The 21,713-nt window shown below is 42.6% G+C and overlaps 1 protein-coding gene across 1 annotated transcript in view; it reads left to right on the forward strand.

Moving 5' to 3' along the window:
* Nucleotides 1-20,436, forward strand: part of LOC138675777 (sodium-coupled monocarboxylate transporter 1-like) — a 126,760-nt gene extending 106,324 nt beyond the window's left edge. The window contains exons 11-15 of the mRNA XM_069764296.1: nt 12,284-12,370; nt 12,547-12,755; nt 12,929-13,032; nt 15,242-15,324; nt 19,232-20,436. Of these exons, the coding sequence (XP_069620397.1) occupies nt 12,284-12,370; nt 12,547-12,755; nt 12,929-13,032; nt 15,242-15,324; nt 19,232-19,333 (585 nt within the window). The 3' untranslated portion in view covers nt 19,334-20,436. The remainder of the gene's footprint in view (nt 1-12,283; nt 12,371-12,546; nt 12,756-12,928; nt 13,033-15,241; nt 15,325-19,231) is intronic.
* The last annotated feature ends 1,277 nt before the right edge of the window (nt 20,437-21,713 follow it).

Below are 21,713 nucleotides of genomic sequence, written 5' to 3' on the forward strand. Positions count from 1 at the left end.
AATATAGGCTTTCTATGGACCACAATTGGAGAGAGAGAGAGAGAGAGAGAGAGATGGCACACCCAGGAGTCAAGACTGGCACACAAGCAGAAAGGCCAATATTAATCTCCCACTGTTTTTTTTGTTTGTTTGTTTTTTTTTTTTTTTCAGGGAGACTTTAGAAAAAAAAATAATAAAAAAAATATGATTTTATCAGGAAGAATTTAGAAACCAAATAAAATAAAATGATTTTTTCAGGGAGAATTTATAAAACAAATAAAAACAAAAATAGGCGTTCTATGGCCCACTGACTGAGAGATGACGCACACAGGAGTCAGGAGTGGCACACAAGCCCAGAGGCCAATATTTTTCTGCCAATGATTGATGTAGTTATTTTCTCTGGTAGATTTTGGAACCCAAATCAAGGAAAAAAAATATAGGCTTTCTATGGAACACAATTGGAGAGAGAGAGAGAGAGAGAGAGAGAGAGAGAGATGGCACACCCAGGAGTCAAGACTGGCACACAAGCAGAAAGGCCAATATTAATCTCCCACTGTTTTTTTTGTTTGTTTTTTTTTTTTTTTTTTCAGGGAGACTTTAGAAAAAAAAATAATAAAAAAAATATGATTTTATCAGGAAGAATTTAGAAACCAAATAAAATAAAATGATTTTTTCAGGGAGAATTTATAAAACAAATAAAAACAAAAATAGGCGTTCTATGGCCCACTGACTGAGAGATGACGCACACAGGAGTCAGGAGTGGCACACAAGCCCAGAGGCCAATATTTTTCTACCAATGATTGATGTAGTTATTTTCTCTGGTAGATTTTGGAACCCAAATCAAGGAAAAAAAATATAGGCTTTCTATGGACCACAATTGGAGAGAGAGAGAGAGAGAGAGAGAGAGAGAGATGGCACACCCAGGAGTCAAGACTGGCACACAAGCAGAAAGGCCAATATTAATCTCCCACTGTTTTTTTTGGTTGTTTTTTTTTTTTTTTTTCAGGGAGACTTTAGAAAAAAAAATAATAAAAAAAATATGATTTTATCAGGAAGAATTTAGAAACCAAATAAAATAAAATGATTTTTTCAGGGAGAATTTATAAAACAAATAAAACCAAAAATAGGCGTTCTATGGCCCACTGACTGAGAGATGACGCACCCAGGAGTCAAGACTGGCACACAAGCAGAAAGGCCAATATTAATCTCCCACTGTTTTTTTTTTTTTTTTTTTTTTTTTTCAGGGAGACTTTAGAAAAAAAAAATAATAATAAAAATATGATTTTATCAGGAAGAATTTAGAAACCAAATAAAATAAAATGATTTTTTCAGGGAGAATTTAGAAAACAAATAAAACCAAAAATAGGCGTTCTATGGCCCACTGACTGAGAGAGAGAGAGAGATGGAACGCTTAGTACTGGCACACAAGCCCAAAGGGCAATATTAATCTCCCTTTTTTTTTCAGGGAGAATTTCTAAAACCCAAAAAAAAAAAAAAATAGGCTTTCTATGGCCCACTATTTGTGAGAGAGATGGGACGCTCAGGACTGGCACAGATGGCACGCTCAGGACTGGCACAGAAGCCCAGAGGCCAATATTAATCTCCCTTTTTTTCTGGGAGAATTTATAAAACCAAAAAAATATTTAAATAGGCTTTCTATGGCCCACTATTTGTGAGAGAGATGGCACGCTCAGGACTGGCACAGATGGCACGCTCACAACTGGCACACAAGCCCAGAGGCCAATATTAATCTCCCTTTTTTCAGGGAAAATTTATAAAACCAAAAAAAAAATTAAATAGGCTTTCTATGGCCCACTATTTGTGAGAGAGATGGCACGCTCAGGACTGGCACAGATGGCACGCTCACAACTGGCACACAAGCCCAGAGGCCAATATTAATCTCCCTTTTTTCAGGGAAAATTTATAAAACCAAAAAAAAAATTAAATAGGCTTTCTATGGCCCACTATTTGTGAGAGAGATGGCACGCTCAGGACTGGCACAGATGGCACGCTCACAACTGGCACACAAGCCCAGAGGCCAATATTAATCTCCCTTTTTTTCAGGGAGAATTTATAAAACCAAAAAAAAAATTAAATAGGCTTTCTATGGCCCACTATTTGTGAGAGAGATGGCACGCTCAGGGCTGGCACAGATGGCACGCTCAGGACTGGCACACAAGCCCAGAGGCCAATATTAATCTCCCTTTTTTTCAGGGAGAATTTATAAAACCCAAAAAAAAATAAAATAGGCTTTCTATGGCCCACTATTTGTGAGAGAGATGGCACACTCAGGACTGGCACACAAGCCCAAAGGCCAATATTAATCTCCCACTGTATTTTTATCAGGGAGAATTTATACACCCCACAAAAAAAAATACAGAAAAATGAAAAGGCTTTCTATGGCCCACTATGTGAGAGAGATGGCACACACAGGGATGGCACTCTAGCAGAAATGCCAAATTGCCAATCTTAATCTCCCACCAAAAAAAAAAAAAAAAAAAAAACAGGGAATGTCCTACAATTACTATCTCCCTGCCTGCAGTAATCTCAGCCAGGTATGGCAGGCAGCTACTATCTCCCTGCCTGCAGTAATCTCAGCCAGGTATGGCAGGCAGCAATAAGGAGTGGACTGATGCACAAATGAAATAAAAAGTGTGGACAAACAAAAAAGATAGCTGTGCAGAAAGGAAGGAACAAGAGGATTTGTGCTTTGAAAAAAGCAGTTGGTTTGCACAGCGGCGTACACACAGCAATGCAGCTATCAGGGAGCCTTCTAGGGCAGCCCAATGAGCTACAGCGCTGAGGGGAAAAAAAAAAAAAAAAAAACTTCCACTGTCCCTGCACACCGAGGGTGGTGTTGGACAGTGCAAATCGCTGCAGCACAAGCGGTTTTGTGGTTAATGGACCCTGCCTAACGCTATCCCTGCTTCTGACAAAGCGGCAGCAACCTCTCCCTAAGCTCAGATCAGCAGCAGTAAGATGGCGGTCGGCGGGAACGCCTCTTTATAGCCCCTGTGACGTCGCAGACAGCAAGCCAATCACTGCAATGCCCTTCTCTAAGATGGTGGGGACCAGGACCTATGTCATCACGCTGCCCACACTCTGCGTTTACCTTCATTGGCTGAGAAATGGCGCTTTTCGCGTCATTGAAACGCGACTTTGGCGCGAAAGTCGCGTACCGCATGGCCGACCCCGCACAGGGGTCGGATCGGGTTTCATGAAACCCCGACTTAGCCAAAAGTCGGCGACTTTTGAAAATGTTCGACCCGTTTCGCTCAACCCTAGTTGTGGGTTTTTCTTGGAGCCTTTGCGGTGTCCTATTCCATTGAGAGGAATTGATGCTACACCTTTGGCCAAGAATAAACCTCAATACTGGGCCCAGCTGACCATGTGCATGGCTCCTGCACATCAGGAAGTTATTCGCTTTCTGGTGTTGCATAATCTGCATGATGTGGTCGTGTTGGGGTTGCCATGGCTACAAACCCATAATCCAGTATTGGATTGGAATTCCATGTCGGTATCCAGCTGGGGTTGTCAGGGGGTACATGGTGATGTTCCATTTTTGTCGATTTCGTCATCCACCCCTTCTGAGGTCCCAGAGTTCTTGTCTGATTATCAGGATGTATTTGAAGAGCCCAAGTCCGATGCTCTACCTCCGCATAGGGATTGTGATTGTGCTATCAATTTGATTCCTGGTAGTAAATTCCCTAAAGGTCGATTATTTAATTTATCCGTGCCCGAACACGCCGCTATGCGCAGTTATGTGAAGGAATCCCTGGAGAAGGGACATATTCGCCCATCATCATCACCACTGGGAGCAGGGTTCTTCTTTGTAGCCAAGAAGGATGGTTCGCTGAGACCGTGTATTGATTACCGCCTTCTTAATAAGATCACTGTTAAATTTCAGTATCCCTTGCCATTGTTATCTGACTTGTTTGCTCGGATTAAGGGGGCTAGTTGGTTCACTAAGATAGATCTTCGTGGTGCGTATAATCTGGTGAGAATCAGGCAAGGAGATGAATGGAAAACTGCATTCAATACGCCCGAGGGTCATTTTGAGTATCTAGTGATGCCGTTCGGACTTGCCAATGCTCCATCTGTGTTTCAGTCTTTTATGCATGACATCTTCCGTGAGTATCTGGATAAATTCCTGATTGTTTACTTGGATGACATTTTGATCTTCTCAGATGATTGGGAGTCTCATGTGAAGCAGGTCAGAATGGTTTTTCAGGTCCTGCGTGCTAACTCTTTGTTTGTGAAGGGATCAAAGTGTCCCTTCGGTGTGCAGAAAGTTTCATTTTTGGGGTTCATCTTTACCCCTTCTACTATCGAGATGGATCCAGTTAAGGTCCAAGCCATCCAGGATTGGATTCAGCCGACATCTCTGAAAAGTCTGCAAAAGTTCCTGGGCTTTGCTAATTTTTATCGTCGCTTCATCTGTAATTTTTCTAGCATTGCCAAACCATTGACTGATTTGACCAAGAAGGGTGCTGATTTGGTTAATTGGTCTTCTGCTGCTGTGGAAGCTTTTCAGGAGTTGAAGCGTCGTTTTTGTTCTGCCCCTGTGTTGTGTCAGCCAGATGTTTCTCTTCCGTTCCAGGTCGAGGTTGATGCTTCTGAGATTGGAGCAGGGGCGGTTTTGTCACAGAGAGGTTCTGATTGCTCAGTGATGAAACCATGTGCTTTCTTTTCCAGGAAGTTTTCGCCCGCTGAGCGTAATTATGATGTGGGCAATCGAGAGTTGCTGGCCATGAAGTGGGCATTCGAGGAGTGGCGTCATTGGCTTGAAGGAGCTAAGCATCGCGTGGTGGTATTGACTGATCATAAGAACTTGACTTATCTCGAGTCTGCCAAGCGCTTGAATCCTAGACAGGCCCGTTGGTCGTTATTTTTTGCCCGCTTCGACTTTGTGATTTCGTACCTTCCGGGCTCTAAAAATGTGAAGGCGGATGCTCTGTCTAGGAGTTTTGTGCCCGACTCTCCGGGTTTATCTGAGCCAGCGGGTATCCTCAAGGAAGGAGTCATTGTGTCTGCCATCTCCCCTGATTTGCGGCGGGTGCTGCAAAAATTTCAGGCGAATAAACCTGATCGTTGTCCAGCAGAGAAACTGTTCGTCCCTGATAGGTGGACTAATAAACTTATCTCTGAACTTCATTGTTCGGTGTTGGCTGGTCATCCTGGAATCTTTGGTACCAGAGAGTTAGTGGCTAGATCCTTCTGGTGGCCATCTCTGTCACGGGATGTACGTACTTTTGTGCAGTCCTGTGCGATTTGTGCTAGGGCTAAGCCCTGCTGTTCTCGTGCCAGTGGGTTGCTTTTGCCCTTGCCGGTCCCAAAGAGGCCTTGGACACATATTTCGATGGATTTCATTTCTGACCTTCCCGTTTCTCAAAAGATGTCAGTCATTTGGGTGGTCTGTGATCGCTTTTCTAAAATGGTCCATCTGGTGCCCTTGGCTAAATTGCCTTCCTCCTCTGATTTGGTACCTTTGTTCTTTCAGCATGTGGTTCGGTTGCATGGCATTCCTGAGAATATTGTTTCTGACAGAGGTTCCCAGTTTGTTTCAAGGTTTTGGCGAGCCTTTTGTGGTAGGATGGGCATTGACCTATCCTTTTCCTCGGCTTTCCATCCTCAGACTAATGGCCAGACCGAACGAACCAATCAGACCTTGGAAACATATCTGAGATGTTTTGTTTCTGCAGACCAGGATGATTGGGTGTCCTTTTTGCCGTTGGCTGAGTTCGCCCTTAATAATCGGGCCAGCTCGGCTACCTTGGTTTCTCCATTTTTTTGCAATTCTGGGTTCCATCCTCGTTTCTCTTCAGGACAGGTTGAGTCTTCGGACTGTCCTGGTGTGGATTCTGTGGTGGATAGGTTGCAGCAGATCTGGACTCAGGTAGTGGACAATTTGATCTTGTCCCAGGAGAAAGCTCAACTTTTCGCTAATCGCAGACGCCGTGTGGGTCCCCGACTTCGTGTTGGGGATCTGGTTTGGTTATCTTCTCGTCATATTCCTATGAAGGTTTCCTCTCCTAAATTTAAACCTCGTTTTATTGGTCCGTATAGGATTTCTGAGGTTCTCAATCCTGTGTCTTTTCGTTTGACCCTCCCAGACTCCTTTTCCATACATAATGTATTCCATAGGTCGTTGTTGCGGAGATACGTGGCACCTATGGTTCCATCTGTTGAGCCTCCTGCCCCGGTTTTGGTGGAGGGGGAATTGGAGTATATTGTGGATAAGATTTTGGATTCTCGTGTTTCTAGACGGAAACTCCAGTATCTGGTTAAATGGAAGGGTTATGCTCAGGAAGATAATTCCTGGGTTTTTGCCTCTGATGTTCATGCTTCTGATCTTGTTCGTGCCTTTCATGCGGCTCATCCTGGTCGGCCAGGGGGCTCTGGTGAGGGTTCGGTGACCCCTCCTCAAGGGGGGGGTACTGTTGTGAATTCTGTGGCTGAATTCACTCCTGTGGTCACAAGTGGTACTGCAGCTTCTGAGCTTCCTCCCTCAGGTGTTCTGGTGAGCTCGTTAACTGCTTCATTACTTAACTCCGCCTGATGCTGCTATCCTTGCTCCTTGTCATTGTTTCAGTGTTGGATCTGAGCTTCTCCTGATTGTTCCTGTGACCTGCTGCTCTGTATAGCTAAGTGCTTTTTGCTTTTTTGTTGCTTTTTTTCTGTCCAGCTTGTCTTTTGTTTTGCTGGAAGCTCTGAGACGCAAAGGGTGTACCGCCGTGCCGTTAGTTCGGCACGGTGGGTTTTTTTTGCCCCCTTTGCGTGGTTTTGCTTTAGGGTTTTTTGTAGACTGCAAAGTTCGCTTTACTGTCCTCGCTCTGTCCTAGAATATCGGGCCCCACTTTGCTGAATCTATTTCATCCCTACGTTTTGTCTTTTCATCTTACTCACAGTCATTATATGTGGGGGGCTGCCTTTTCCTTTGGGGAATTTCTCTGGGGCAAGTCAGGCCTATTTTTCTATCTTCAGGCTAGCTAGTTTCTTAGGCTGTGCCGAGTTGCCTAGGTAGTTGTTAGGCGCAATCCACAGCCGCTTTTAGTTGTGTTTAGGATAGGATCAGGTGTGCAGTCTACAGAGTTTCCACGTCTCAGAGCTCGTTCTTGTATTTTTGGGTATTTGTCAGATCACTGTGTGCGCTCTGATCGCTAAGCACACTGTGTTTCTGGATTGCCTTCATAACACCTGTCATTAGCAAACATAACAGTTTCCCCCAAGTAAAATTATAACACCTATATTCACCTCTGGTGCCAGCGATCCTTGCTGCAGATTAATGTTGCTTTCACTCTTCTCTCCTACGGACTGAATTGACATCCAGAGGAAGTGAGAGCTGCGGCTGCTCTCACACTTCCTCCAGATGTCTTGATTTGTCCGAAGGAGAGAAGAGTGCAGCCAGCGCTGATTGGCTCCAGGGATGACATAACAATAATAATAATCTTTAATAATATTTATTTTTATATAGCACTAACATATTCCGCAGCGCTTTACATTTTGCACACATTCTCATCACTGTCCCCGATGGGGCTCACAATCTAAATTCCCTATTAGTATGTCTTTGGAATGTGGGAGGAAACCGGAGTGCCCGGAGGAAACCCACGCAAACACGGAGAGAGCATACAAACTCTTTGCAGATGTTGTCCTGGGTGGGATTAGAACCCAGGACTCCAGCGCTGCAAGGCTGCAGTGCTAACCACTGCACAACCGTGCCGCCCATGTCAAGCAAGCCCCGGGAGTGCCAGTGCTGACACGGCTGGAATGGCGCCCTCACCGGAAGTGAGTATAGGTGTTATTATTTTACTGCGGGGAAACATAGGGATTAAGAAGAGGTTGTCCAAGTAGTGGACAACACCTTTTTGAGTCTGGAAAATTCAAATGGAAAATTGTCTGCATATGCATGTGTATACATGAACTAAAAGTGCAGCAGATTGGCTTTACAGCACTGATTTTCCTTGTAATTGATTATAAGGTGCTCTTGTAATGAATCATTATAATTATGTATGGACCAATAAAAATTTAGTGTAAGTTCCAAGGAAAACACTATCCTTAGTGTATGATCAAAGTCTGTATTCTTTTATAAATATATTTTATATGTAAGTTTATAATAATCAATCTCTGTATCCAGCTTCAGGAAGCTGCACCTGTATTTATACACCGGAATATTTGACACCTCTGTAAGTTATATCAGGCCACAGTCACAAATTGCAGTACCACCACAATATGTTTCATTGTGTATTGCATCTAACAAAGAAGGAAAGAATAAATAAAAGCTTTATACTGTTCTTTCCTGTTGGATCTGATCCTGAAAAAACAGCAACAAAGGTCAATGTGGCCAAATAATCTCATATCTTCAAACATATTTACAAATTTTATCATTTGATCTGTACCACTGACCTTCATGCTAATAGTCCAGTAATGTGTGTGCGGTCTTTTATGGTACTGTAATGCCATCGGCAGGATAGGGTGGTCACAGACATCCAACCACTATACTATAACATGGAACTGAAAAAAAAACTCGGCATCTCAACAGTTTGACATATGGAGAGTTCTCCCTCTGTAAGTCCGTCAGGGGCCCTACAATTACGGGGTGCCCATGGGTTACTGTGGCAAGCAGAGGACTAGCAATGTTCTCCAGGTCTACCATACATACATGCCAATTAGATCCTACCAGGACCCAAACGCGGCCTGTCAGTGTCATACATCAGTAGTACATGTCTGGGTTTTGTAAATGTCTATGGCAATAACCAAATAAAACATACACTGAGACACTGAGTGACGTGGAAACATATGACCGCAACAGCCTTATTAATTACAAAATATAATACTAAATGCATAATACCAAACGGCTAACAGTTCTACAACTGAGGTGAACCTGAATGACCTCCTACCAAGCAGCATGAGCAGGGCCGGCTCCAGGTTTTCGAGGGCCCCGGGCGAAAGAGTCTCAGTGGGCCCCCCCCCTTTAACACATACCCCGATTTATGATGCACAGATACAGCAGAGAAATGTATAGTACAATGCCAGATTTCCCTTCTTACATGAGTGACAGCTATTGTAAATTCTGCAGTGTATATATACAGGAGGAAAGGTGCTGTGCAGTGTATATTTACAGGAGAGGTGCTGTGCAGTGTATATATACAGGAGGAAAGGTGCTGTGCAGTGTATATATACAGGAGAGGTGCTTTTCTGTTTGAGTTTTTCTATGAAACAAAGACTTTTCTACATAAACAACGTTGTTTGGTTTTGCGGCCCTAACAGATCTGTGCTACAAAGTAACAGGCGGCTCGGCATCAATGAGGGACCTGATGCTGAATCCTTTCCACAAACCCTAATGACCCAATTAGTGCCCTGTCATTAGAAGCTCATTAAACGCCTCCCTGTCCCGGGCAGTCATGTACAGTATGGGGGGATCCTGCAGCCCACCCCTGACTGCTCCATACCATACACTGCAGAAATCACTACTCTCTTTAACTCCAGACCCAGCTGCTCTGCTCCTCCAAGCTGCCATTGACTTTTGCTGTGACTGATGAGTCTTATAGGAAAACTTAACACTCCTGGCCTTGACTGACCTTGGCTTTGCATTAAACCTGCAGATTAACCTCATATCGGCAGGTTAATAGCGTTTTTTCTGGTGACACGTTCCCGTTAATTATGTGATTTCATATACCTAATGGAAAACAGATGCATTAATAGGGTAGAAAGGCAAAATGAGCAATTGCAAATGCACAGTACCATGACATGTTCACGTAACTTCTTAAAACTACTCTAATGAGTACAGGGGAACTGCTTTAGATTGACGATGATCACTTTTACCTAGTTCAGTAGAAGAGTAATCTTTAAAATGAACACTCTGCCTCTGATCTTGTACGTTACACAGGCTCTCCCAACTGGGGTTCCCTCGCCTTTCTTCAGGAGTCTTGCAGTGATCCAAACTAAGTTGATATGGTCTGGTAAACCTCCCTGTATCAGAAGAGCTATTTTATATCATTATAAGACTTCAGGGTGTATAGCTTTGCCCAATTTCAGATCTTATTACATAGCCGTTCACTTCTTTACAATCTTGGACTGGTGTAGGGAATGGTGCAAGTAAAGCTTGGGTCAGAATTGAACAAAGTTTTACAAATATCCCTCTCTCTAATAAAATCACTTCAAACTTACCCCACCATAGGAGCTACTCTTGCTTGTTGTACCAAGCCTGCAGTCCATTCATATATCGTACCGCAATCCTCCTCCATGTATTCTATCTTGAGTAATCTGCTTTTTTCACTGGGTTTGGAGGACAATGTTTTCCACACCTAGCTAAACAATGGCTGCTTCAGTGTGTCCCTTTTGGAGCTGGACATGTCTGACCCTCAAACAAGACCTTCTTGGCATCTCTATCCCATTCCCCTGGGTACTTGGAGAGTTGGCCAGCTTTCCCATTTTTTTCATTCACTCCTTTCCCGACCTTTTTACATTAATGGCAAGATGACTTTTGAAGCAGCGTGCATGGGTACAAGACCTCTAAGACATACTTTATCCTTCTCATACTTCTTGCTGATTGAATCCACAGACCAACCTGCCACCCATTTCCAGAGCCAATGGGAGGCCTATTTGGGACTTTCTCTATCAAAAGAATGGTGAAGGCGTATCTAATCTACTGTCAATAATTCTTATGATTGTTTTTACAAAACCTGGTTTTATTGACTGGAATTCAGAACCTCTGCGTAATACAGGCCCTTATTGGGTAAAATTGAGGAAAATTGGGGAACACTGAATTATTAAGCACAGTACCTCATGCCTGCTCACCTCTCCCTTTTTTCTCACCTCTTCTCACTCCCTTCTGCTCTCGTTTGGGCTTCTTCTGCCTTTTTATTTTCTCTGCTTTCCTCTTTTTTTGTTATCCTTATTATGGCTACGTTCTCTTACTAAATTTGTGGTTTATTATTATTTATTTCTATAGCACCATTGATTCCATGGCGCCGTACATGAGAAGGGGTTACATCAAAATACAAATATCACTTACAGTAGACAAACTATCAAAGGAAGGGAAGAGGGAAGAGGACCCTGCCCTTGTGGGCTTACATTTTACAGGATGATGGGGAAGGAGACAGTAGGTTGGGGGATGCAGCAGATCCGAAGGTAGTTGAGCTGGCAGCGTGGTCATTGCAGATTGTAAGCTTTTTAGAAGAGATGGGTTTTCAGGTTCCGTCTGAAGTATCCAAATGTGATTGATAGTCGGATGTGTTGGGGCACAGAATTCCAGAGGACGGAGGATATCCAGGAGAAGTCTTGGAGGCGATTGGGTGAGGAGCGAATAAATGTGGAGGAGAGAAGGAGGTCTTGGGAGGACTATCTCCGCCACTCCCGTTGGTCTCCTGCAGTCTGTGACCTGGAGGATAGCTCAAATGTTTGCTGGAATGAACCAGGGGTGGCTTTTCAATGCTAGCCGATGAGAGTCTCGTTCTGTCTCTCGTAGTCTTGCATTGAGAACTTGTGTCCATTACTTCCGACTTTTGGCCAGTCTGGAGCCGCATCAGGAGCGGAGCAGCACCGATAAAAAGTGAAGTTGCCGACAGATAAGTATAAGACTAGGGGCAGGGACCTTAGATTAGGTTATAATTAAATTATAATACCAAGTACAATAAATCAATACATTAATACTGTAAATAGAAAGAACCTGTCAGCTAGTGGCGGTAGGATTGTAGGAGGGGTCAAAGTTCGTGAATATTGAGGACTTCACAGTGCGCACTGCAGCAGGACGATAATATTGAAATGTTTAACGTAATGAATAGATGGATATGGCGCTCATCAGAAAAAAGTCACTTTATTTAATGCATGTACTGGGGAAAAGATGTATGGAGCAGAGCTCAAACGGTCGTTTCACGCATTCAGCGGTTGTCGTCAGGGTAGGGACGGGGTAAAACAGCCACATCCTCACACACTTATGCCTTGAGAAAGCGCTGATGGCGTGAAACAGCCGTGGGCTAGCTGCTCCATATTTCCTTTTACCTGTTCTTGTACAGGCACAGAATAAAGTGATTGCACAGAATAAAGCTGGTGACTGACGTTTCTGTTTTCTCTAAACATTGTGCTTGTTCACTATAATTGAGCACTATCTGCCAAGCCTGTTATTAGGACTGTCCGTATGTCGGCTGATGTCGTCATGAAGGTAGTGTTGAGTACTTTATTACATAAATTTGAAATGTTGAAATCCTTTCAGTGATAAGGATAAGCAGATCTTGAAACCACAGCAAGGTAATATTACGGTAATAATCTGTGCAATTGGAATAATAGTGTGTTTTCTTTGCAACAGGCGGCATTGTCTATTTTTGCTATGGTTGGAGGCCCCCTTCTTGGATTATTTTCCTTAGGAATGTTTATACCTTTCTGCAATCCATTGGTTAGTATTCCTTAAAGAAAATTCTGTTTTCTGAATTCTCAAGACCAGCAAATGTTATTCGACTCAAGTTTATAGCTCTGCTTTACTTCTCCAGTAGCTAAGAGAAGGTGAGAAGGAAGAGCTTATTACTCACATAGACCCGTCACACTAATTTGATACAACATTTTCATGTACAGGGAGCCATTGTGGGGCTGCTCTTTGGGTTCGCTATGTCTTTATGGGCTGGAATAGGGGCTCAGATCCATCCCCCATTGCCTGAAAGAAGTAGACCTCTACCATTGTCCACTGCCTCTTGTGATTTCACTGATACCTTGAACATCACGACTGTTACGGAAATGACCATAACAATGGTTGTCTCAGCAGCACAAGATCAAGCCAGTGAGAGGTGAGACAGATATATAACTCATAGATTCTTGAATTTGCTTTGATTTTTTATATCTATTAATGACTTTGCTTCTAACAAATCAGAATGATTTTATCAGTGATACAACCACAATTGAAAATGATTGTACAGTCTATAATGTCAGTTTTCTCTGTCCACTCATGTTTTCCTTTTAGGCCGGTGCTTGCTGACTATTGGTATTCATTATCATACTTATACTTCAGCATTTTGGGGACACTTGTGACTGTATCTGTTGGCATAATTGTTAGTCTTTTGACAGGTATGTATTAACTTGGTGGTTTTGGTAAAAGTACGATACTGAATACAAAATAAAACAAAGACGTGATCCTACAACAGGTTAAAGCTGGCATCATGCATACTTTAAATGTCAAGTATTTGATTATCCCCAGCATTCCATATATACAATTTTCAAAGGGGCACTTAGAGATAAGTGGCTGCCAGACATTTCTGTAGGCACACGGGGAGAACATACAAACTCCTTGCAGATGTTGCCTTTGTGGGATTTGGACCCAGGACCCCAGCGTTGCAAGGCTACAGTGCTAACCACTGAGCCACTGTGCTGCCCATTGGGTAGAAGCTAGCTTCTAGTACAGGGGGGAAAAACTGCTAAAGAAGACAAGTTATTTAATGGCCAGAAATATTCATACTGCTCATGTACACACATGATAGTTAAAAGTACACTTACAGTACAAATTAACCCCTTCACAACCTATGACATATAGCTACGGCACAGGTCGTGTCCCTGCGCTACATGCGGGATCCGACACTGAGCCCGCATGTTTTCCTGCACATGACAGCTGATCTGATCAGCTGTCATGTGCTTCTAACAGCCGCAGGTGGAATCACAATCCCTAAGCAGCTGTTAACATGTTAAATGCTGCTGTCAAACTCCTACAGAGGCATTTACTATTGCCGCATTGAAAGCGCCTCACTGATCCTGCCCATTGACATCCGTGTCACATAACCACGGGTCGCCAGTGGGTTGGCATGACAACCTGGGGTCTGCAGGAGACCTCTGTGGTTGTCATTGCCAGAATTCTGTGAGCACTGCCCTGTGGCTGGCCCTCATAGCAGGTGATCATTTTAGCCATATACAGCAGAGCCGCAGTCCTTTAAATAAATTCATGTGCTTTCTGCCCAAACAACTGTCTCTTGTAATACATTTTATAGATTTAGGCTGAAGATAAGAAACCTTGTGATAATTCTTATTTTCATTCACTCTCAAAAACCTCCTCAAACCTGCTGCTATAAAACTATGGAGAAGGGATTGGGGAGACGTTGGAGGGAAACAAAAAGCAGAATGGCACAGAGGAAAGAGAAGCTGCTGAAGCTTCTAGTGCACTCAAGAAAACTGCCAAAAAATGCAGGATACAAGTCATTTAATGACTGGAAATAGCATTATTACTCATATACATGCCCACCGATGACAGCTAAAAGTATACTTACACTATTTTTTTTTACTTATTGATTTCTTCATATGCCAGATATTAATTTTCTAACTTTGTTGTTGTTTGTGGGGGGTGTTGTTTTCCGTAGACTAACCATCACACTAAGTTATCACCCGCTGTGTGTCTTTAACCATCAAACTAAGATATCACCCGCTGTGTGTCTGAGTAACATGATTGGTATGCACCCTGGCTTCATCAGAGCACTATCCATGCCAGGAAGGCAGTGGTGATGTAGGACCCAGGCAGCTACAATGTTTACAGGCCTGGAGATAATGGCTGACTGAATCCCACGTCACCACTACCTGCTTGGGCATGCATAGGGCACCGATAGCCAAGGTGCATTTATTTGGCTGGCCGGGCATTGTCACAAGGTAGAGATGTGCAAAGAACCAGCAGTGATGCCACTCTTGCAAATCATGTAACGGACACCCACATGTGCATGATAACATGATTATTGGGATTATTAGGGATATATCAGGGTAGTCTTATAGTTACTCATCTTTTAGTCTTTTTTTTTTCTATTTGGCCCCAATTACACTCTCTGAATCACTTAATGAAAGAAGAGGACACTCCAAAATGACATAATTCCTCCTAGTTTTGGAATAAGTAATATAGTAAAGCAATGAATTAGCAGGGAGTTAATTAGAGCAGGCTGTCGCAATGAGGCATCAAGTCCATTATCAATAAATATTAGTTTGGTAAGCATTTTATTATAATTACTTGACACCACAAAGTTCTGACCAAGTTTCCTTATCTTCTTGCCAAGACTCTAGTACTTGCATCAATGTCTTGCACAATATTTACCCATAATGAGGATAAGGGACTCAATAATGACACAAGTGAACATGTTACATATGATTCAAAGGAGTTAGTAGTATACTGTAATTTAAAATGCAGAGATAAATATCAGGTAATGGTTGCCACAGGCTTATCATAAATGGAAATTGTTTTGCTATAACTTTGTATGTAAAACGCAATATTGTTGCCCACCGCTCTAAAATCTCTGCATATATGATATAGGGGGATGGAAGCAGAATATAAACCGTGACTATCTCTATGGAAGACAAGATAGTGTACTTGGCATGTTATGCAAGACCGAAAGGGTAAGTAGAAATTCATCCATTTTCCAGTCTGTATGTACAGTAGATACATAATTTAATACTTGCTGTAATAATTGAGTATACAGCACCCAAAAGACTTGAAAACAGATCTTTATTACATGTTTTAAAGAGACATCAACACTTCTAAATCACTCCAATAAATATGATAACGAATCATCTCCATTTTATGAAATAAGATTTGACATTCATCAAGTAAATCCCTAGTAGTTTAAACAACCACCAGCTCTATCCTCACCTACTGTATCCTCACCCATCCCTTGTAGATTGTGAGCCCTCGCGGGCAGGGTCCTCTCTCCTCCTGTACCAGTTATGACTTGTATTGTATAAGATTATTGTACTTGTTTTTATTATGTATACCCCTCCTCACATGTAAAGCGCCATGGAATAAATGGCGCTATAATAATAAATAATAATAATAAATTAGGAGGGCAGGTCATCAGCACAGATGTCTGTAATAGGGGTCTGTTTTTTCAGACTGAGGAGGAAGCTAAAGGTGTCAAAAAGTTTTTTTGGGGTTGTTAGAAAGAGAGGATATCAGGGTGGTGAAGTAGGTCTGTTTGGTGAGGTGAAGGGCAGAGTTATAGGTCCTTAACATACTTTGTAATGGATGAAGTTTTTTGGTGTGTGAGTTTTCCTCCATAGGCATTCAGCATTCCTAGAGCATCGCTGGAGAAATCGAGTTTGCGATGTGAGCAAGGGTTGTTTTACTCTGTGCTTGGAGGTTCTGATGGTGAGGGGTGCTACTTGGTCAAGGGTGCTTCTGAAAGTGTAGGGAGTCTGTAAGTGAATTAGTGTTAACAGCTTGTAAATTTCTACAAGTGTGGTAGGTAGGATTATGCTGGGGTGTGTGAGGATTTGTGAGCGTGAAGGATAAGATATTGTGGTCAGAGAGGGGAGAAAGGGGAAGAGGTAAGTTATCTAGGTAGGAGATTGAACAGAGTCGGACAAAGTCCAGATCAAGGGTGTCCCCATCTTTGTGTGTTTCTGATGTTGAGAGCTGTGAGAGGCCAAGAGAAGTGGTTAGAGTTAGGAGCGGGGATGCAGGGGAGGTGGGATTGTTAATGGGGATGTTGAATTCTCCCAGGTTAAGGGTTGGTAATTCTGAGAACATGAAGTGTGACAGCCAGGCAGAGAAATGGTCAAGGAAGTGGGTGGGTGAGCCTGGGGGATGGTATATGACTGCTATACTGAGGGAGAGGGGATGGAAGAGCCTGATGGTCTGGACCTCAAAAGCAGAGAATGAGAGTGATGGAACTGGAGGGATGACCTGGAAAGTGCATTGTGGGGACAGGATAACGCTGACTCCACCACCAAATCTGTTTGCGGGTCTTGAGGTATGGGAAAAGTGTAAGCCACCATGGCAAATAGCAGCAGGGGAGACCATTTCAGAATCCTGAATCCAGGTATCAGTGAGGGCCAACACATTAAGAGAGTTGTTTATAAAGCGAAAGAGCAAGTAGTTATAAGAATTGTGACATGGCTTTGTGTGTGATGTATTTGGGCAAGATGGACTGAGGTTATTCAGTAAGGTGAAAAGTGCATGGTAGCTGTACATGGGAGAGCGAAGTACAGAGGGGCAGATGTTTATGAGTGGTGATGGAGAAGGGATGGGGTGGTGAATATGGATGGCAAGGGAATAGAGAGAGATAGATTTAAAGCACGTGACTAAAAGGGAGTACATTGTGTGAGTTACCTGTATCCTGCCCTGAATAACTGCCATTGAATTAACTGCTGCTTCTGGAGTCTTAGCTACTGGGATACTTTGCAGAAAGGGTGTGTGCACCCCTTAGGATGCTACTACATTTTTAGGGCTGACTAAAGGGTCAGGTGAGAGGGATTGTGGGAGCTGGTTTGGGATAAATTACCAGCTGGTCAACACACCAGGGGGTGGATAGATGATCAAAGACACTATGCCTGGCTCCATCTATATGCCATATAACACCTTTCACCAGATAACAAATACAGTGACCTAAGGATGGATATACAGTAGTGAGTATTGCATACAATGCAGCAGATGAATTATAGAAAAGATGCAGCAAGCAGTGTTGTTATATACCATTAAAATTGCTGCAGGATGACAAAGCAGTAGATAACAGACAGCAAGCAGTGTTATATCTGTGTAATCTATTGAAATATGGAAAAAAATTCTAAGTTCAGTTAAATGGTGAAAAAACACACAGTTCTGCCATTGGTTTTTGGGTCTTGTTCTTACTGTACTCATTATAAGGTAAAAATAACTTGGTAACATTGGTTCTCCATGTCAGTTTGATTACAGTTATACCAAACTTGTTTATTTTTTAATTTTTTCTTTAAGTGACCAAAAAATACTTTAATTTGCAAACAAATTGCTTTGTGTGGCATTTAAAAACTTTTTATTTTTGATTTTCCTATTTAGTCCCTTAAGGGGACTTGGATGTATGATCACTTTGTCTATACAGTAATACTAAAGTATTATAGCATATTAAGAAAATGAAGCTCTGCGATTAAGCCATGCCCCAAGCTGTGAGCTGCATAAGAAGACTAAGATGATGGTGTTTCTAGGGCCCTTCAGCAGCTCTTCAGCTACCATGATAACACCCCGGCAGCAGGCACGCTGTCTGGGTGTTATGTTTGACTCCGATCTCTCCTTCACCTCCCATATACAATCTCTTGCCCGCTCGTGCCACTTACACCTAAAGAACATCTTTAGAATCCGCCCTTTTCTCACCATGGAAACAACTAAAACCCTCACTGTCGCCCTGATCCACTCCCGCCTGGACTACTGTAATGCTCTACTAATTGGCCTCTCCCTTACTCGACTTTCCCCTCTCCAGACTATCCTTAATGCGGCAGCCAGGGTTGTCTATCTAGCTAATCGTTACTCAGATGCATCCGCTCTTTGCCAGTCGTTACACTGGCTGCCCATTCATTACAGGATACAATTCAAAGTACTTGTTCTCACCCACAAAGCTCTCCACAGTGCGGCACCCCCTTACATCTCCTCCCTCATTTCTGTCTATCGGCCTAACCGACCACTGCGCTCTGCAAATGACTTTCAACTAACCTCTGCGCTAATCCGTACCTCCCACTCCCGACTCCAAGACTTCTCCCGTGCTGCACCAATCCTTTGGAATGCTCTACCCCAAGATATTAGGACCATCCACAATTTGCATAGTTTTAGGCGCTCGCTCAAAACACATTTGTTCAGAGCGGCCTATCACATTCAGTAATCAAAGTCATTTTATGTTTGTGTGTGTGTGTGTAGCCCATTCACTATCTCCATCTATCCCCCACCCCCTGAAGATGGCTGGACCATCATTGTAAATACAGCATTGTAAATACACACCTGTACTTTGTATCTCCCCCACCTCATTGTAGATTGTAAACTCTCACGAGCAGGGTCGTCTTATTTCGCTTTAATTATTGTATTGTTAACGTTGTTACTGTTTGTGTTTGAAACTGTTAAACTGTAAAGCGCTGTGGAATATGTTGGCGCTATATAAATAAAGATTATTATTATTATTATTATGACAGTAAAACGGTGACCTGAAATCACGGGGAGGCTACTGGGAGCTGGTGTAGACAATATTAGCAATCACACCATGTGAATGTTAGTTATTGAATGATATTTAAATAGTTAAACAGCAGCAATCTGGGCTAGCTCTAATCACTGCTGTTACGGGCAAATGCCGGAGGTGTTAATAACAGGTAAGATGGGTCACTTCATAGTTGTGAATCTGATGTTGGTTGGACTATTACGCAAAAAAATCGATAAGTGGTTAAAAATGGATCTATGGTGATCTCACACACAGATTTTCTGATTTGCTCACCCCATGAAACCATTAAATTGTATGAAATGTAATTATATATAGTCACCATGTATAACCATATTTGTTTCCTTATTGTATAGGGCGACAAAATTAAAGATTCAGCCTGGAAACCATACCCCAGAGAAGGACATGATAACCCTACTTTCCAACAGGACGATATCACTTTATCTCATATGACATGAGGGCCAATATCTGGAGGACGGCCATATTGCTGCATGCTGTATTACTCATTTGCGCTGAACGCACATATAGGTTAATCCTCTGGACACATTCCTAGAACTTGTTATGTAACATTGTACTTTTTTTGTACTTTTGGTGCTTGGGAACTTGGACAAGTTGAGTCTTGTATATGTAATATATCATATACAACTTCATATGCATTTCCCAGGCTCATGATATCTGATAGCAGCTTATATTCATATATAAAGGAGTAAAAGTAATAGTCAAATTATCTAAGATCTGCCACTCCCATGCTGACACTTCATTGAAATATCCTCCGTATTCCACAAACACGCAAACACTATGAAAGTGTGAGTACAGGAGCAGCAGAGGATTGGAAATGTGAGCTTTACGCCTCTGATGATATTGTACCAATTAATGGGGCTGGAAAAATAAGCAGAAATACATAATGCAATAATATGTATAATGTTATAATGTGAAATAGATTCTATCCAAGTTTGGACTAGTCCATGGGGAAAAGGGGAACACCCAGTGGCCCATTATGCAGAAGTGGGCCCTCTTCATCCTATATGAGGTAGTAACTGGAACAATACACTTGATTCACTACGTACAGACAAAGGCAACGTCTCCTCATTCATTTACCAAAGTGCCAAGTGCATCTTTATATAAAAGCAAAATTCCATTTTTCATTGAGGGTAAAGTAATATTCACATGTAACTGAACAGTGGGCCCCCCAGAGTCAGTGTTACTCGTCATCTTATTAAATGGGTAGAACTGAAAAGACCCTTTAAAACAAGCAGCTTTGCAATTTATCTCTAATTAAAAGTCCTCTCCTTTCTCACGAATGGATGGATTTTAATTCAGTAGTGTACAATATGCTGCCTTGCTTACCAGCTACCTCAGAGGTGGCCGGTTTCCTAGGCAAGGAGCACTCGCTTGCAAACTGTTTGCTAAGCAACTTGCAATCGCTGCTTTAATTAAAGGGGTTGTCCACTATTAGGACAACACCTTTTTGATCTAAATGTTTGTTCCCCGATAAAATAGAAAAGGTTATACTCATAAAAGTAATAAAATAAATTTGCGCACACTACGAGAGTTTAAGCAAAACCAGAATCTGTATTCTATAAAGTGGTGATACAGCGATGTAAATATGAATACGCAAACCAAAGACATACTTGCAATTGTACCAATAAAACTAAAACTCTGTTGCCCAAACTAATACCAATAGATATTACTGCCCAATATATGCGGATGAATAAACCTGGTCGGAAATCTGCTGTATGCGCGCAGCCTGGTACCTTAAGTTGGAGCTCACGTCGGTATTCCTTCTTCGGTGCTGTAGATCTCCGGCGTCCTGTAGTCCCGGCTTCTGGACGTGGTCGCTTGCTTCCTCACAGTATGTCCACCATGTGGTGAACGGAGCAGGACCTGACGCGACGCAACTGATCACGTGGAGCCGCGGGACAGCCTGGAATCCTAGCGGTGAAGAGATACGGATAGCATAGAGGACCAAATCCTACGCGTTTCGGAAAGAACGCTTTCCTTCATCAGGGATAAAGGGATCTCAAGACGTGAGCTCCAACTTAAGGTACCAGGCTGCGCGCACACAGCAGATTTCCGACCAGGTTTAATCTGTCTGCAGCACGCAGCTCTGTCTTTTCGCATTGAAGCATTGCCACCAGCCGGGGCTGCTTCGCTTTACGCAGTTCTTTCACAGCATTTTTTCAACTTCTTACATGCATACCCCATATACGAGACTTGAAAGCTTCCCATCTTATCACGGACACTTTTTTTCATATATAGTGGGAATCATATATTCTTTGATTAATCAGACTCTGATCCCCCAGTCACTAGCACTTTAAAAAAAAAAAAAAACAGCTAAGCTATTCCCTGTACAGGCTGCCATTCTCAGATACAAGCTCATTTGTTGGCTTCAGCATATAACCCCGCTGCATGTTCACTGCAACATAGGTGCCTTATTCATCTGCATATATTCGTTGGGCAGTAATATCTATTGGTATTAGTTTGGGCAACAGAGTTTAAGTTTTATTGGTACAATTGCAAGTTTGTCTTTGGTTTGCGTATTTTTATTTACATTTCTGTATCACCACTTTATAGAATACAGATTCTGGTTTTGCTTAAACTCTCGTAGTGTGCGCAAATTTAATTTAATTTTATTACTTTTATGCGTTTCATTTGACAAAAGAGTGTTTTTTTGTCCAAATTTGCAGCCCTATGAGCCACTGCATACTAAGCGCCGCTCCAACCTCTATCTTTTTGTTTATCCACAAAAAGCCTATACTCACCTGCCGTTCCGGCGAAGTTCCAGCGTTGTCGGCACTCATGTTCCCGGGGATCATGTGTGGTTGTTATGACATGTGA

The sequence above is a fragment of the Ranitomeya imitator genome, chromosome 4 (genome assembly GCF_032444005.1).
Source record: "Ranitomeya imitator isolate aRanImi1 chromosome 4, aRanImi1.pri, whole genome shotgun sequence".
NCBI classification, from domain to species: domain Eukaryota; kingdom Metazoa; phylum Chordata; class Amphibia; order Anura; family Dendrobatidae; genus Ranitomeya; species Ranitomeya imitator.